The following is a 17,970-nucleotide window of genomic DNA, read 5'->3' as shown; positions in this document are numbered from 1 at the left end:
GATACTGTCAGAAGATAAAAAGGAAAACACATTCTTTTGTGTTTACGTTTCAATTTCTTAAACTCTTGTGAAACTGTCCATTTCACCGTGAGCATGCGTTACATTTTGTATCATTTAAATGTGACAGTAGAAAATACTGCAATGTATTTTCAACGTTGGAAAATGACTGAATACTGAACAGAAGGACTCAAATTCTTGATAATACTAATTAGATGGAAAGTGCTACTTTCTTGTAGCCAAGAAAATACAAGGAAAATAGAGTTTTTTGTACAGTTAAGTGATGGAGAAATCCTTGCTGCCACTAGTTCACAATGCTTAGTCAAGGTAACAGAGTTCTGAGTTGTGTACTTCAAATACTTGTCATGAATAAACTGTGTGCTGCACAGAGATCTACACAATAGTAGACGTATTGACAGACAGACAGTAGGATTGTACAGCTGCACTAGTGACCTGACACAAGAAAGAAGCCAGTTTTATCAATATTAGAGAAGTTCTGCAACAGTGTCAAGTTCAGCCTATAATAGCTGACATGGATACACATCCATCCATCTTCCAAACCCTTTTAAACCGGAACAGTGTTGCAAGGGGCGGGAGCCTATCCCAGCAAACACAGGGTGAAAAGAAAACTGGACAGGTCACCAGTTCAGAAAGGAGACACACACTTTAATTTTGTTGATTTTCATTGAGAAGAATGTTCAGTCTTAACTTTTAGCTGGGCTTAACTCTATTCGTCTGCTCAGTGACCTTGGAATTTCTACTTCGTGGCATGTTGTCTTCAATCGATATACGGTATGTTTTTCACTCCAGCTCTCTTCTTAAGTAATTTAGTGTTTACTTGTTGTTAAATTTGATATTTATCAAGATGTCATGTTTTAGTGATTTTACATAATAATTGACCCGCAGGTCCACATCGTCGTGATTAACAGGAGCTTTTCAAATTTTGCATTAATTTTAACTTTATATATCAAAATATAAAGTTTTCACTTTTTTCTTTTCTTAATTCCTCTTGGCTCGCTTTCGTTAAAAAAATACTGTCAGGTCTGACAATCTGTCTCGGCGCATCAATATTTAATTTCAGTTATTTTGTGTCACTGGCTGACTGCCTGCCACAAATGTGTGTCTGGCATCTACAGTATATATATGCACTCCGAGATATTTTTCAGACAGTCAAGGGCAATGTGACAGAATCGTTAAGAAAAGGTACGTGTGTGTGTGTGTATATGTGTGTGTGTGCGAGAGAGAGAGAGAGAGAGAGAGAGAGAGAGAGAGAGAGAGAGAGTATTGAGCTGTCTAAATGTCGAGTGTGTATAATTAAAATCAACCTGACTGCTGTCAATAGTTGATGACTACTACTGGGAACAGTAGTTTGTTCCTTATTTGGGTATAATTATGGACCATGGGGTGCCACAGAGGTGTGCCTACAGGTGTGTGTCTTGTGGTCTATTCACCATGAGACATCCACCAAACCATAGCAAGTGATACCAGGTGAAGCACATTTCCCTCACCGTTACTGGATGTAATTTTCCTTCACAGTTGTGGGACAGTTGCTTTGGAAATTGCAAATATTATATATATTTCCATGCATGCCTTTAAATTGATTGCATATGTGTTTGAGGGTGAGGTTGTGTTGTGCACATGTGCTTTGCCTTCTTTTCCTCCTGCTGTGTTTATAATGAAAAGCTAAAAGGCCTGGGTTAGCCATGATTAAAGAGGGGGCTACCTAGGAGGAAGGGGAGAAAACATCAGCTGGGAAATGACAGTTTGAGGTAAATGACAGCTCTGCTCTGTTTAGGATAAATGGATTGTGCAGCTATATTCAGCTGCCGACATCAATTATTCAAAGAGCCACCGACAAGACAAATCCCTGGTAGCTGAGATTCCTCTGCAGCAATGGTGGTGCAAGTTCCTAACTAGGTGACATGATTCACCAGTTTCTCATTTCGGATCCAAATCACTTCAACTGGGATCCATTAAATGTTTCCCGGGTAAATGATCGCCTAATTATTAGCCATTCATTAAAGAACACGATTGTAATGATCTTGTTATAGCAGGTTTTATCTGCAACATTACCTATAACGAAACCCTTGTTTCTATCACTGTCCTCTCTTTGTATGGAGGCACATTCTTGTGTGTGTGTGTGTGTGTGTGTGTGTGTGTGTGTGTGTGTGTGTGTGTGTGTGTGTGTGTGTGTGTGTGCGTGCGTGCGTGCGTGCGTGCGTGCGTGCGTGCGTGCGTGCGTGCGTGCGTGCGTGCGTGCGTGCGTGCGTGCGTGCGTGCGTGCGTGCGTGCGTGCGTGCGTGCGTGCACTCACCTCTTTTTGCATGCAGATGATAACGTAACGCGTACTTACATTCGAACAGTGATCTTCATGCATGAATGTCCCTACATGGCTGATATTGATATTGTTTGTCACGACCATCTGATGTTCTGATAACAGATTGGTTAATGGGTCGTTTGTTCTTTTTAATGAATGTATTCCTGCCAAGCTGTGAGTCTGTCAGTCGTGTAACATATTAGGGAGAAACGACACATCTTGTCACTTTAATTGTGGGTTGCAGGAGAATAGGATGAGAGAGGCCGTGACACCAAAGAACTAACCTTCAGAATCCTTCATCATCGCTTAGGTCTTACTCGTTTTCCTTTTATCTCTCGTGAAGCGTGTTTGCTCTCATTTATGTTTCAACATCCTCGGAGTCTTCCGATGGAGTTACGAAACATGCCTGATATTGTGCATAAACTCTGTTTGCAGCAATACAGCCGTGACTTGTCGACTCTACTCAACCGCTGAAGGTGTGCTGTGGTTTCTGGCACCAAGATGTTAGTTCTGGAATCCAGTGGCTGTACCATCGTAGGATCACATGTAGCAATGATCCTTGGCTTCTTATGTCCCTGTCAACAGTTGACCTTTAACTTGTTTCACTCTTGACAGATACAGACCAATGATCCTTGTCACACTCATTCACATCTTTCCATTACAACATCCTCCGAACAAATCAACCTTGAGGACTGAATTCATATACTGCTCAATCTATACCACTGACTCAGATGTGCTAAGATTAACACATAGGTAATGATGTCTACTGAGCCTTTTAGTTTCATAATGGTTCGGATGATCTTGTTGATCATGGTCTTGTTAAGTGTATCACAGTTTGCCAACAAAAGTACGAGAGGTTTGCTGACTCTTGTGGTTTTGGTCCAAACAACTGAATTTGTTAGGTGACGTACTGTAGCTCATGACCCCTATCTTGACATGGAAGATTTCTGATTTCTTGGTTGAAAGCCACTTTGACGCGATGACGGAATAACTGTATCCTGTGACTGACATTATTTATTAGGTCCTCCTCTTGTGCCAATGTGGCCAGTGTAATTAACCGCATGCCAAACTTTTGACAATATCATTGGATTAATATTCATTGATGTTAAAATGAGCCATTCCAAGAGAAATAATGAATGTGTTCCTATAAAAATGTTAGTATGACTGTACACTTGATTTGCACTCCTCTCTTCTCTCTCCAGGATTCTCCTCCACCCAACGCTTACAATGTGCGTGAGACATTTGAGAGGGTTGATGGTCACTCCTATGCGGAGCCTCGGAGTGAAGGAGCAAAGAAACGACACAGCTGTTTCCTCTCCGCCGCCCCACGAGATAATGTCTTCCTCGAACGTAACCCCAGTGTGCCAGGTGCTACATTCGTCACACTGAATGACATCAGGAGAAACTGATCTGTCTGTTGGTCCGTCTTTCTGGTGAAGCATTAGGAAACTGTGGAACTCCACCCACTCAGCAACATACAATCCAATTAGCTCCATCTCTCAGGGCCTCTAACCTAATATTTACCTCAGTTACACCCCCATTGAAAAATGTTGTTTCAAAATTGATAGATTCATGACTTACTTGGATAATTTATGACTAGCACTATTTCACCAAGGGACTCAACCCATGAGGCACCCCAAACCATTTAACCAAAATCCAATTTGCATATAAATAGATTTGGACTGTTTGCAGAAGTGTTTCTTCGTTGTTCACGTACACACAGTTAATACACCCCTGCACTGAAACACAAATGCCAGCTCAAGCATATGGAAACTTGCACACACTTAGTCCCACACACTTATTCGTATTTGCATAGACCCCCCCCCCCCCCCCCCCCCCCCCCCCCCCATTTTTCAAATTAAATTAGCATTCATGAACTGGCCTACTGTATAAGGAACATTAGTGGACATTATATTCCTCATCATGCTGCGCCTGCTGGGATCACATTGTGGTTCTTAAAGGCCTTTAAATATTCACTGTTTTTGAAACACACATGGAGGTTTTACTCATAAGGTCTGTGACATTACTCGAGGTGTCTTTTATGTTCGGTTGTGTTTTCACTGCGTTTGCTCACAACTTTGAAAGTCACCTTGTGCTGATTGCATTTTGCCGTCGGGTCAGACAAGCACCTACCGCTGACATCCTTTAATGCTCTGTCGGAACAGTGATGAATTATTTTTCTGTGTTTTTCTTATCGTAATTCCGAAAGCAACAAATATCATCCATTGCCCAGGGATCCATTGAACAATTTCAACACTATACAGCTGTAACAGTTGTTTCCACAAGTTTGAAAAGTTCCTGTTGGCAGTTGAGGTTTAAAGGTAACACCAATAGGCTTACCTACTTAAGTTTTTAGAAAATCGCTGAGGTCAGCGTGAAACATTTAATTTGTTCCTTGAAAAACTGCCTATTGAAATGTTAGTAAGCTGGTATTTAGTGCGCTAGTATGTGCATCTATCCCTGTAGTGGGAACAATGTATTATAGAGCAACATTTTATTGTAATTGTTTACTTTATACAGTCTCTCTCTCTCTCTCTCTCTCTCTCTCTCTCTCTCTCTCTCTCTCTCTCTCTCTCTCTCTCTCTCTCTCTCTCTCTCTCTCTCTCTCTCTCTCCCTCTCTTTTCTTTCCTGCTTCGTATACTAAGCATTAATATAAACTTTTTTCCACTTCAGGTGAGTTCATATGTGTACCTGAATAACTATTTTCTTATATTAGCATGTTGGTAGTTTATCTCATCTGGTTTTCTCGCTGCATCGTGTCATTTATTCATAAATGTGATTATTTATAGAACAAGTGTTCAGCATGTCTCCGCAAAAAGCTTTTCTAACTGGAGCCTGTGCAGTAAAGCATTGACGGAGGGGCAGACCAAAATATTGTGTGCACCATGTTTTTATTTTGAACGAAGTGCAGTAACTTAATGAGTGAATAATGTATACTGTCACTCTGTGGCTCCGCTTCACTACATTAATACAACCACACATCCTGATTGAGAGATAAAATTATTTGAACACGCAAGTTAACTTCCCAGGCCCCCCGTTACTTTCATTTTCAATAATTAAGAAAGTAAATCCACTGCTTTCTAAAGAAGTAGCTTGTAACTGTAGTAACTTTGATTTGCACAAGACCATGTTGTGTCCCATTTGTCAGATTCTTTGGTGACCCAGTAGTTGTCCAGTGCAGTGCTTACCATCTTATAATTCAGTTAAGTGTAAAAGATGTTCAATGTCAAATTAAAGGTATGTATGTGTGTCTTGCTGTACTTATCAGGACCAGGCCAGTATAACCCCAGTGTAAAATCCTTCCCAAAGATGGCTCTAATTCTCTCTGGTGAAGATCGATTCAAAGTCTCTGCAGACACCAGCCCTGGACCTGGCACTTATCAGGTATGATTTCATTTTTGTCCCTTAAAACAGTCCCACTTCCAACAACGCTCTCATTTTAAAATTCTGTGAGACGAGGAGGACTGATCTATGGTATGTATTGTCAGGAATTTGTTTATCCTTGGATTTTAATGCGTCTCTACATAAGAGTGACAGCGTGCTGAGATGTATGTGCACACAGACTTTGCTCTTAGAGAGAGTGTGTGTGTGTGTGTGTGTGCGTGTGTGTGTGTGTGTGTGTGTGTGTGTGTGTGTGTGTGTGTGTGTGTGCGTGTGTGCGTGCGTGCGCACACAAGATGCAATACACTGTATGTCACATTGGTTATGTTGTAATCCTCTACGAATCTATCATATTTCTCTCCGTGACCTTGAGCTGTGCTGTATGAATTGATTGCTTTGGGGAAAAACGAAAAGAAAAACCTTCCAAACTTCAATATGTTGCCGTGGTTTTGGCCAGTCTCCACAACAATGCGTCACAAGCATTGGCGCGGTTTCCTGTTCAAGGTGGCTTTTCAGTTTGTGGGAAATCTTGTTTTTAATTGATCTGCCTGTTCAAATTAAACTGGGTAAAGATGGAGCATTTTAGCAAGTGTAATGTTGTTTAATGCAGTCACTCCAGACAACTGACAGAGATAAATGTCCTTTATGGTTGAAGCATTTTAAAGCTGTCATGAATCCTAAACAGAGCCTAATCGTGTGTGTGTGTGTGTGTGTGTGTGTGTGTGTGTGTGTGTGTGTGTGTGTGTGTGTGTGTGTGTGTGTGTGTGTGTGTGTGTGTGTGTGTGTGTGTGTGTGTGCATGCGAGCGTGCGGGCTGATTGAAAGAGCTATCGTTGCTTCCAGTCCCTGCTGACTTTGACGGGTGAACATCAAAGACAAAAGCTCAGAGTTTGATTCAAACCTCACTACACGGTTCATCATCATGTTCATGTCCACGGGTGTAATGTTATCATGGAGCTCCTCTCTTTCTCTCTCTGTCTGCCGGTCTGAAAGTCTGCCTGCTCTCTTCAAGTGGATTTATCTCTTCACGGTCTGCTGTATGCTCCTCTATGGTTAACTGCCGCCGACTCACTTCTTACTACTTTACACAGTTTTAATCACTTCTGTGCACCTCTGTTTTACCCTGCCAAATTTCTATTTTTGTATTCAAAAATATAGCATATATGTAGTTTTATTGTGGTAAAACCAATGTCGTTCAGTTACACTGTGTGCTGTGTTGTCCTGAATTGCCCTAAGATCCATTCGATGCTCGTCATGCCAATGATGATTGTTTTCAACCACTTAAATTTTTCTGATGGGATCTGTGACCTTTAAAGTGATGGGGTCAATAATTTCATTTACTGGAATTCAAAGCAAATAGTTACAAAATTACACTTTAGTCTTTTTGTTCTTCAATAGTCTTGATCAGTTCGTTTAATATATACAGTATATATACAATATGTATATATACAGTATATATACAATATGTATATGTATGTATATATATACTGCGATGGCGCAGTTTGGCAGCCTCGCTTGCATCACTCTGCCTTCGCTGCATATGTAGTTTACCACCATTGTGTCTGGAGAGAACGAATAGAGCAATTTAAAGTGTCTTTGAGTGCCCTGAAAAGTGCTATATAAATCCCATACAATATTATTATTTTGCACCAATGAGATAAACATTCCATAAGTTGATCCATGAGGATTTACTCTCTGGCTGACGCACGCACGCACGCACGCAGAATCAAACCATTATTTGTCGGACAGGACAACCACTTCGCTGTCAGTTCTAAAGGTATTTGACAGGCAGGTTGTTCCAGTCATCTTGGTGAGATTGGCGCAGCTCACTTGTTGATTCACAAGAACTGTGTGTTCTTCCCATCACTTCTTTTTTTTTAATGACTTGTTGCTGTATGGTGTGGGTCGTTGTCATACTGCGGAATGACTTGAGCTACAAATGCCTCTCTGACTGTGTTTCATGATAGATAAGGATCTCAACATCTAAAGTGCTGAAAAGTTTTTCACAGCACTGTATATTTTCATAGCTTCTGACTTCCTTTGTAGATGCATGCTTGCGGATGTGCTTTCATCAGTGCGCTCCCTGTTCTCTGCCTTTCACCCTGTCTCTGTGCTCAATTTCTCTATGTTATAAGGAGAAACTGTCGCTGTTTGAATTTTGTCTACAGACAGTAGCTTGCAAGAACACGTATTCAAATAAGGCATTACATTTCAAGTAAAGGTCTTCATTTTGGCTCATCACATATTTGTCTGCTGTGGCTTTCGTCATGCCAATGTGAGAAAGTTGGGGATAATTGGCTCGAAACTGTATAGTGGAGAGATTAGATGATTAGATCCTCAACACCCGCTCAGTTCAAGGCATTAGGCCAGCAATTCTATTAAAATAGAATCTAATTCTGGTTAATCATCTTCCTTTGTTCTGCTCAAATGTCTGACTGGGTCTTTATTTTATTTATTTATTTATTTATTTTTTACTACATATGCTCGACAAACCCAGATACTTTGAATTTACTTTATTAAATAAGGACAATTGTTGTTCTAATAATAAGTAACAAGTAACGCTTTACAAACCAACTTTAACCAAGCATTTTAAGGATTTCAACTCTTTCAGTTTTCTCCTGGAGTGAAATGCTTGTAGGTTTGAACTGTGTTCTGTATTGTGGTTGCTCGCAGTTACATAGGCTTCCCAGTGTGCCAAATGTGAGCTTAAACAGGATTCAGTTCACCTCAGAGGCACAACAAAATATACTTTGTCTTTTTCTTTTCCAGTTTTTTTTCCAGCATCACCCAAGATTTCCTATAGTAAAGCTTTTATACACAGTGTTTCATCTCTGATTTGCTGAAACATGACAGTGAAGCCAAACATTGGTGCACTCCCACCAACAAGCAGAAACCTTTAGAATAGAAGCGATAGGCAGTTTCCCGGGTCTGCTGTAGACTCGAGAAAGACTCTTAATGCTTTTCTTTTCCGTACAAAATATAATTTTGACAGCCTCAGACTAGACAAAAACTTGGACTCACCCTCATGGTGATTGTCGGCCCCTGAAAGGGAACCCGGACATCATGGTGGGAACCATTGCTGTAGATATTTGGTGGATTAAGAAGCATATGTTACAAACCTCATTACTATATTTAAGAGAATTTGAGGGCTTATGAATAATAAGAGAACGTTGAAATATCTGTGCCTATTATGCATTGAAGAGGCATTAAAATGTGTGTATAAGGATCTCACTATATGAATATAAAACCTGACGTATTTCCTGTCTAATACACAAATGCTTTGCATATTCTGTGGCACATTGTATGGCTTCATTTACCTTAAGGGAGCGCAGTTAATTTTTTTTTTCTTTCCGGTGAAGAGCATATTTCTGCACTCATCTCAGTAATTACCGGCATGGCAGTGAACCTACGAGTATATAACTCCACAAACCATTACACAGTTAAAGATGGTATGAAATGGTGCAGAGAGAAAGGATGGAATTACAGGATGAGGTAGATAAGCAGGCAGAGAACAGGATGACAGTCGTGAAAGAAACGGGAGAGACCGTGACAGAGGTGAGACAGCGCTGAAAAGGCGGTGGAAAAGCGGAAAAGAAGAGGAGAGGAGAGACAGACAGGAACAAATTGAGCTACTGAAGAGGATAGTTGAATTCAATGGCTGAAAATGTGTTCTGAGCATCTGCAATCTGAAGCGGACTGTCGTGTAATGGAAGACCAGCGGCTTCAACGCCAGCGTGTGCATGTGCGTTTCGACCATACGTGCGTCATGTTGCAAAGCTGTCTACTCGAACGACATTAGTGCATAGCAAGGGCTCATTTAGTGTCTCCATTAGATGCACTATGTGAGATACCTGCACGTGGGAAGCAGGCTTGATTACTTTTGTCAAGCACGTCCCTGTTCTTATTCGTTGAGCTTAATCTCACCGACAGATGAGTGCGGCTGCAACGTGGGAATATAAAAAGACACAGGGAGCGGCTGCCAAGCCGAAACAAATATTAATTAATTGCTCTGATCTTTGCTGATAGATGTACGCCTGTCAGCTAGAAGTCACAGACAGAAAGGAGGTAGAGAAAGTGGAGTTGCTTTGATACTCATGAGTCAGAACAGAAGGTGTCCTTACCACAGCCGACATTTCATCAAAACTCCTCATGCTGCAATCTTTGTGATGAACACTCGCTTTTCTGTGTACTTTTAATTCTTGTTGTAATTGGGAAGTTGGCATTTTCTTCACAGAGCTGGAAGCTCTTATTGTTTACAGTTTGCATTTGATGATTTAGATGTGTGTGTTTTGTTGAGTGAATGCATGTTTGGACCATGTTCATAACAAGTTAAGAATTGTGACATTTTTAACAGGGAAGCCACACATTTTTTTACTGGAATAGCAATTAAAATAGAGCTGTACTTAAAATCAATGTAAAATCCAATTATTCCCCTGGAAATAATGTCTGTCCTTAATGCGCTGTAATCCGTACAGTTCCCTAAATGTGCGAGACATGAGCGAGGTGCCCTGGTCAGTGAGGATCTCCTTCAGGATCCCCACTCAGGATGAGACCTGAAGCAGTGCCTCCTACCCCCCTACCTTAGCTCACAAGCGAGTTCAGACAGTCAGCTCAAGTAACTTTGCCATACTCTTCTTGCCTCAACATATTTCCAAAGTACCCCTTTTAGCACTTGTTCCTAAAGCCATCAACACTCAGCTCAGCTCACTCTTATGCTTCATACTGGCTGCGCACTCATCTCCTCAAAGTTGTGCTGTCACTTGCCTGCTTTTCATAGCGCCTCTTAGAAACCCAACCTCCACCTCAACTCCCACTTGGAGTGTATGTTCCCCAAGGTGCGAAAATAATGTTGTCACTCCCCACTCCCCTGCTGAGCCTGATGTCTCTTCGTGGATGTCATCAGATGGGGGGGATGCTAAACATAGATGCTCTTTACTTTCACATAATGATCTAGAATTCACATGGAGACTGCTTGAACTACTGACATGACTATTAACAAAAAGCATTTCATTCCATTATTTTGTCTGTGTTGATTGTTAAAAAAGCTTCACAACTCTATTATTGCGTTGGCCTTGGGAGGCCTTTTTTGAGATGCGTGATTTGGGTGTGACTCGACTCAGCTGTCGTTGTTCACAAGCCGCTTCAGCTCCTCACATTCAGAGTTGCTATCCTTTTAAACCACAATCTGTTTGTTAATATGATGTCATAGAATAATTTAAAATAAACCTTTCTTTACACAACTTGTCTAATCTTCATTCAAAAGCACATTGGAATTTTAGTAAACTATCCTGTGTGTGTGTGTGTGTGTGTGTGTGTGTGTGAGTGTGTGTGTGTGTGTGTGTGTGTGTGTGTGTGTGTGTGTGTGTGTGTGTGTGTGTGTGTGTGTGTGTGTGTGTGTGTGTGTGTGTGTGTGTGTGTGTGTGTGTGTGTGTCTTCATGTCATTTGGCAAGGACATCTCTCTGTGTCTGGTTCTTGAGTGAATTCCTATGTGCCCTAACAGTGCACTCTGTTACGCTGACACACGTGTGGCATTTGTTCTATGTGTGTTGTGGGAAAGACCTGGATCCAACGCTTCTTGTGTATTTCTGCATACATACTGAGCAACATAATCACCACCACCAATTGTGAAACTGCATAGCTTCCCCTTTCCCTTCTGCCATCTTTGACCTAGTGAGACAGCCTATAATCTCCCACATCATTGCCATGCCGATGCTGTCGTCACTTCCAAGGGCTCTTCCTCATCCCCTCAACCTCCTGGGTAACCCCGAGGATGACCTGGAGTTGAACCCGCAACCCTTTTCCCATTTGGATCAATACTGAGATCTAAGCAGCTCAGACAATGTGCCTAAATCCTGCCGTCGCACCTCTGGCATACTGATGTGCGTGTGTGAGCTGGGAGGTGAGGTGAGGGAGAGATGGTGCGGTAGTAGAGGAGAGAGAGCGAGAGAGAGAGAGAGAGAGAGAGAGAGAGAGAGAGAGAGAGAGAGAGAGCTTTGATAACCCAGAAAAGGTAGACTCCTCAGGCAATACCGAGGCAGAAGAGTTGGTAGATTAAGCGTGTACACACTTGGGATATGTTTCCATGATGTCTGCATCTCCCGTGTGAGTGTGCACACATGTAGAATATGGTACCTGACAATGTTTTTGGCAAAGTAATTTTGAGGTCAGATGCTGAAATGCTCGTAGCCTCATTTTTAAATAATCTTTTATTCATGTCATTCTGTTAGACCTGCGACTAGTAATCATAATTCATCTCAGTCCTGTTTGGGAATCAAGGTGGAAGAGAGCTTCAGGTGTTCAGGTAGAGGGGTGCAGCAGGTGGGTGGGGGCATCTTTTTCTTATAGAAGAAATAAACAGATCGATTTATTTCAAATTGAAATCTTTTAACTGGCAAAAGAGGAGTTCTACGTTGTATTCCCTTTGCAGCCTAATGGCTTTAACAACACTATTGTGAAAACATTAGGGAGTCTGCCACTCAGTGCCTCTTGTACAGTAGTTGGTGGGCCTGAGGGGGGCACAGTTGTGTTCAAGCTCTGTGATGCAAGGCTCATCTCCCCACACTTTGAACGTCCCTGATTTAGAGCAGATGCTAACCGTCATACTGATGCTAAACGTGTCTGAGGTGGAGAAAGCAAAATCTTTGAAACGATAAAGTAGAGCCTTCTTATAAGCAGACTAAATAATCAGTGTGTGTTTATTTGGATCGAAGGTGTGGGTATAAAAAGGTTTCCACAAGCTCCCTGAACCGTGTCAAATTTTTTTTGGCTCTTTCTCTGTCTTGGAAAGGGCTGGAAAGCTTCACTAAGCTGGATCATTCACTGTCACACACACAGTTTCTCTTCGAAGTCTTCAGGCTGTGAGACGCAATAACAATCTGAGTGATGGTGGAAAATCTAGGAACAGTTACTTCTGCTTCCAAGTTAACAGTCACTGTGACTCTTCACTTTATTACACAGTACTTACACATGATTCATCCTTTCACTTGTGTAAAGTTTTTGTTATTCATCATTGTCATTGTGCTCAAAAAGTTTTGTTTTTGCACTTTTCTGATAATGAATGCCTTTTTTCATGTTTAAAGGTCTCGTACTTTAGAGAAAGGATGTCTTCATTTCATTCTTATGCCTCTAAGCTATAGCCACAGGCACCAAGCATTATGTTTTCAAGTTGTCTCTCTTATTCTCATTAGCACAATATCTCAAACATGCCCTCAAGGAATTTCTTCAGATTCAGCAGACACCGTCTCTCCCATTGAAAGCTGAAATGATTAGAGGCTCCTGGTCAAAGTTTAAGGTCATTGGAAGCTCACATTTTCTTGTTTATGTGGGATCTCAGGAACACTTTCAAAAAAGACTGCTTTCTCCTTGTCTTTGACACACATACCCACACATTCGCTGTCAGTCAATGATGAATTTGGTTTGTTTTCCAAAAGTCAAAGATCAGAGCCACTGTTTGAGAGGAAAATAGACACCATGTTAACACATACAATAGACGTTTACAGGGAAGGTGGAAAACAGTATTGTACATCCATCCATCCATCGTCTATGACATTTATGAGTATGAGTCCATATCATTTTGAGCAGATAACTGAAATTAAGGTTATATCACAGAAGTATGAAAAATGCCCCAGGGATTCATAAGAATGGCACAAGTAACAGAAACAGTAACATTCCTCACACATGTTCTCAGTTTAAAATACTATCTATTGGCTTTGTCTATATGGAATAGCTCTCACACTTGTGAAAGTCATGTTTGGTCTTTGTTTGTGTCCATATTGTGCATATATCTGCTGATTCAGACACACAAATACTATCTACATTGTTCTTATCTCATCATGTCTCATCTTCTGCTGTGTTTGTGTCTCTGCAGCTTAGTGCTGGCATTATGAACACGGTACTGAAAGGCACCTTCAATGTGACACTCAACAACCCGCTGAGTCCCTGCTGTGCCCCACATGCAGCCCACGGGCCTCCAACAGCTCACAGGACCATTAACACCGACGCGCCCAAAGCTTCCATCAGCACTAGCGCCTCGTAGAGCTCTCTGTGGGTCAAAGCTTACATGTGAAAGGTGAGTGGGGTAAAAAGTCAGTCTTAAGGTCATCACATTTGAATTCACACTGATAGAAAGGTGAATTTGGATGAATATTTATCAGTATATCCATTTCTCTTGAATGTATAATAGATAATCAGTGAGCTTTTCTCATTTATTAAATTGTAGCATGGGTTTTTGAATTAAAAGAAAATGGAATTGTGCAGAGATCTACAAGATGTTCAAGACTGCAACGGTCATAGCGATTTCAGTCCGAGGCAAAGCTTGAGTTTGTTTTCCAAGCAAGCTGTTCCAGATAAATTGTGATGATTACGATAATCATAAAAGTACTGTAGTTTGGAGGCGTCTTTCTGTGTTATTTTGTACTTTTGAGTTACTTACTAACATTGTGGACACAAAGGGCAGGACTTTAGGGCTTTCCCTAACAACAGATAAGCTACTGTGTCAATATCTTTTGTTGTGGTCTTAAAAAAAAGTGGTGACATGTTTAACAGCATAGACGACTGTTATTATTGTCTTACAGCCAAACCTATGAGTATTTCCATGAGCTTACGTATTATCTCACATTGTAGTGATTCAATGAAGCTCATCAAACTCCGTGCCATACCCACGTTTATGGGATGTGCACATTGTAGCATGTAAAATGCCTATGGGAATATTAACATAACACAGTCTGGAGGCTCAGATCCACAGGAAATGAGTGTAAGTCTGTGTGTGTGTGTGTGTGTGTGTGTGTGTGTGTGTGTGTGTGTGTGTGTGTGTGTGTGTGTGTGTGTGTGTGTGTGTGTGTGTGTGTGTGTGTGTGTGTGTGTGTGTGTGTGTGTGTGTGTGTGTGTGTGTGTGTCTGTGTGTGTGTGTCTGTGTCTGTGTGTCTGTACTGTATGTGTTCGCTTGTGTGTGCAATCCCTATTGTAGCATGTAGCCTGCAGACTAGATTCCCAGGGCTGCTGTTCTGCTAATAGTCCAATAGTTTAGTTTTTAAGTGCTTGAGATCTCCCTTGCAGTACATTTCACAGCTAATTTGCTAATTACTATGGTTAATAATTTGTGTCGTGAAACCTAAAATTCAGCAGAGCACAATACTGTTTAACTTTCCTTTCCATTTTTTCAGGTTCAGACACTGATTTGGAAGAGGCACATGCCACTTTCTGCAGGCTGGCAAAGTCAGATACCTACAATAAACTGCATCTTCAGCTGATTGTTCTACAGTCTTTACTCTGATTAGGCTTTGTGTCTGGAGCACGTCACTTTGTATAAAGTACTTTGTTGGTCATTAACATTCATAAAGCTGTTATCATGACCATCGCTTCAAGTCTTTCAATGGCGTATTTTGAAATGATACCCCACCAATCAGAAACATCGTGTTCTGAAGAACACAAATGAAGCAAAGATGTAAAACATAGCTAATTTACTTTAATACAGATTTCACTAAATGACAAAATGAAGAAGGCTTCAGTGAACATTTGAAACATGCAGCATGTCATTTTACCTCGGGCCAGAATGGTCAAACCAGTTGAACGATAGTGAACTACGGTACTTCATACGTAACTCTCTACAAAATTAGAATTCTTCAAGTTTTGCAGCTATACATTACTCAGCATGCATAAATCATGAAAAATCATGAATTATTTACATTCATTATGGGCAAAAACGAAACGTGTGAATGTTAGTTATATGGAAGACTTAACGAATCACACTTTACATCCGGCATTACGTTTTCTTGATGTATCATTTTCATTGTTTCCATTTTAACAAGTCAAGGCCATGAATGGTGATCTAATGCAAATCATGTAATATCTAAACATAAAACACAAACTAAACAGTGTCTTAATTTGCTGAGTAAAGTTAAAACAATATAACTCATAACAAAACTGACAATAAACCAAATTAACTCAAAAGTAATCACGATCACCTTTTTTCATCTCTGCATTTCATTTACCCTTCTAGTCGTTGGTTATCATGTACATCATTTACCTTTCAAAGTAAAACTTCTGCTTTTACGGAATACATTGAATTTACAAGATGAATCTTAAAAAAAGTCAACATATTAGAAGCCTTTAAACGGAGCTCAATATTTCAACAAAGCAAAGGAAAGCAAAGCAAAGAAGTACAGTTGGAGATGGACTGTGATCTGATCACACAAACCACCTCAGGGATGCATTTTGAGTACACTGAACAAAATTATAAATAGAAATGAGGTGCCAATTCACATACATTATAGTGATTGTGGCTCTTTGTTTAAAGGAGCACGAGTCAGTGGGTCATATGTGTAACAGTAGCACAGCCTTTGGCCTAAATAGTAAGAACTATGATAATGCATAGAAGACTACGCATCAACAGTGTGTGTCAGTATAAACTGAGTTGCTATGCTTTTAAAGGGAGGGGGAATACAGGACGACGGACGATGTTGACGACAGAAAATGGTTTTGTTGTGGCTAAAGTGGGATGTTGATGCAAACAATGGGGACACTTATGAATACTGAATGGAAATGTCAACGGGTTGAAATAATTTATGGCCCCAATCCGGATAGGTGATGCATTTTAATACCATGTGTAAATAGGCTCTTAAATAATTTACTAATGAAACAGATCAACCTCACACACACACACATATACTGTATACTGCACTGCTTACATCCTATCGAGAGGGACCATCTGCATATACAAGTGCATTTTCCTCATGGGTAGAGGGATGGAATTTTCAATGTAGTGGCTCATCTGTAGTGGAGTTCTCGGTACAGTAGACTGGCTCTTACTCAGCATGCAGGGTAAAGAGTGGATGTGCCACAGCAGCATGAAATATTAAACATACAATGCTGTGATGCTTTGAGACACTTGTAAGAGGATACAGGATGGAAAAAAGCAAGAAGAGGGCTGACAGAAAAGTTGTGCAGAGCACTGACGGAGGGGAAACTATCCCTTAAAGGAATATTTTGGAAGCGCTCTTTAGTTGCCATCTCGTTGGTAGTTAGAAGAGAGAATGACATGACTCGTATGTCTGTTTAATATGAGTCTTTTCCCAGCCAGCTCTGTTTTCTGGCTGCTTGCTCAGGAGATTTCCTGGCAACCTTACAGCAACGACTGTTGCCAGCCAAGAAATAGTTCAGCACATAAAACCTGTAAATACCTAAGAAGTATTGCACTGATATCAGGAAACATTTGCCTCGCCGTAAAATGAGATGTAGCTTTTTTTTTACAGTGGTTTTATTCATCTTGCACTGCTCAAATGAGAAGCCTCCCATAGAATGGCTCAGGTTAAACACAAGGGCATGCTGAGTTTTTACGTGATTCATAGACTGCTGAACTCTAAAGGTACACCACTCCCCAGTGTATGACTTGAAAAATCAAACATGCTAAAACTGAGAACAGGGAGGGAAATGCAAGGTTCCTGTCAGAAAGTATGTGTGAAAACAGCAAAAACTGAATTGGAATAAGTTGTTGACCTTGTGCAGGCAGAGCGAGAGAGGTGTGATGAGGTGATGCAGGCCGTTCATAGTGTCAGATAAACCACTTTTACTGGCCGTTTCAACTCGAGAGCTGAGATTTATGCTTCTTTTTGCTGCTGATCACTCACCATAAATCAGCATTTCATGGCTTTGTGTGAATGTGTGTGTGTCTTGAGTCTTTGAAGACAGCAAAACGCGGCGACTCTTTAAGAATCTACAGATGATGCACAAATGACAGTGTGCAGGTGCATCTGGTGGTCAGGATTCAATTCAGTTCAATTCAATTCAATTTTATTAGAATAGAATGGAATAGACGAGAAGTTCTTTATTGTCACTCCAGCGATGTGAAAACACAGTGTTAGCAGTGTAATGTCGTGACAGCTACTTCAGTGACAGCAAAATATAATACGGAGGGTAAGATAGAAATATTGAAATATGTACAACTAAGAAGTGTTTACAAGTATAGCGCTAAATCGTACAGACATTTCTTTTACTGTGAAAAACCTAGGAATTCCACACCAAGCAAAAGAAAGCGGGAGAAGGAGAGGGAGAGGACGGAGAAGCTATCACGGATACTAATGCTGGCGAACAAATTCAAAGTGCAAAGAGCCTTTTGGTGAGGGCAGCGGAGGCTGGTGCCGGACAAGCTCCCATTAACAACCTTTGAATTACATTGCCCTTTCAGCTATAAAGATTCCAGGTGATAAGGTAGTAGTGAGAAGACCCAGCGGCATGGTCACACGCCGCAACCAGCTGATAAAGGAGGTGATACAACTAC

At 40.9% G+C, this 17,970-nt stretch overlaps 1 protein-coding gene across 1 annotated transcript in view; it reads left to right on the top strand.

Moving 5' to 3' along the window:
* The window catches only part of stpg2 (sperm-tail PG-rich repeat containing 2), a 61,459-nt gene extending 46,517 nt beyond the window's left edge, over window positions 1–14,942 (top strand). Inside the window, exons 11-14 of the mRNA XM_080467877.1 lie at window positions 3,517–3,682; window positions 5,584–5,699; window positions 13,564–13,764; window positions 14,858–14,942. Of these exons, the coding sequence (XP_080324003.1) occupies window positions 3,517–3,682; window positions 5,584–5,699; window positions 13,564–13,731 (450 nt within the window). The 3' untranslated portion in view covers window positions 13,732–13,764; window positions 14,858–14,942. The remainder of the gene's footprint in view (window positions 1–3,516; window positions 3,683–5,583; window positions 5,700–13,563; window positions 13,765–14,857) is intronic.
* The last annotated feature ends 3,028 nt before the right edge of the window (window positions 14,943–17,970 follow it).

This window comes from Lipophrys pholis, assembly GCF_963383615.2.
Source record: "Lipophrys pholis genome assembly, chromosome: 7".
Taxonomy (NCBI): domain Eukaryota; kingdom Metazoa; phylum Chordata; class Actinopteri; order Blenniiformes; family Blenniidae; genus Lipophrys; species Lipophrys pholis.
Note: the sequence above shows the minus strand (reverse complement) of the source record. Positions and strands in the feature narration are given on the sequence as shown.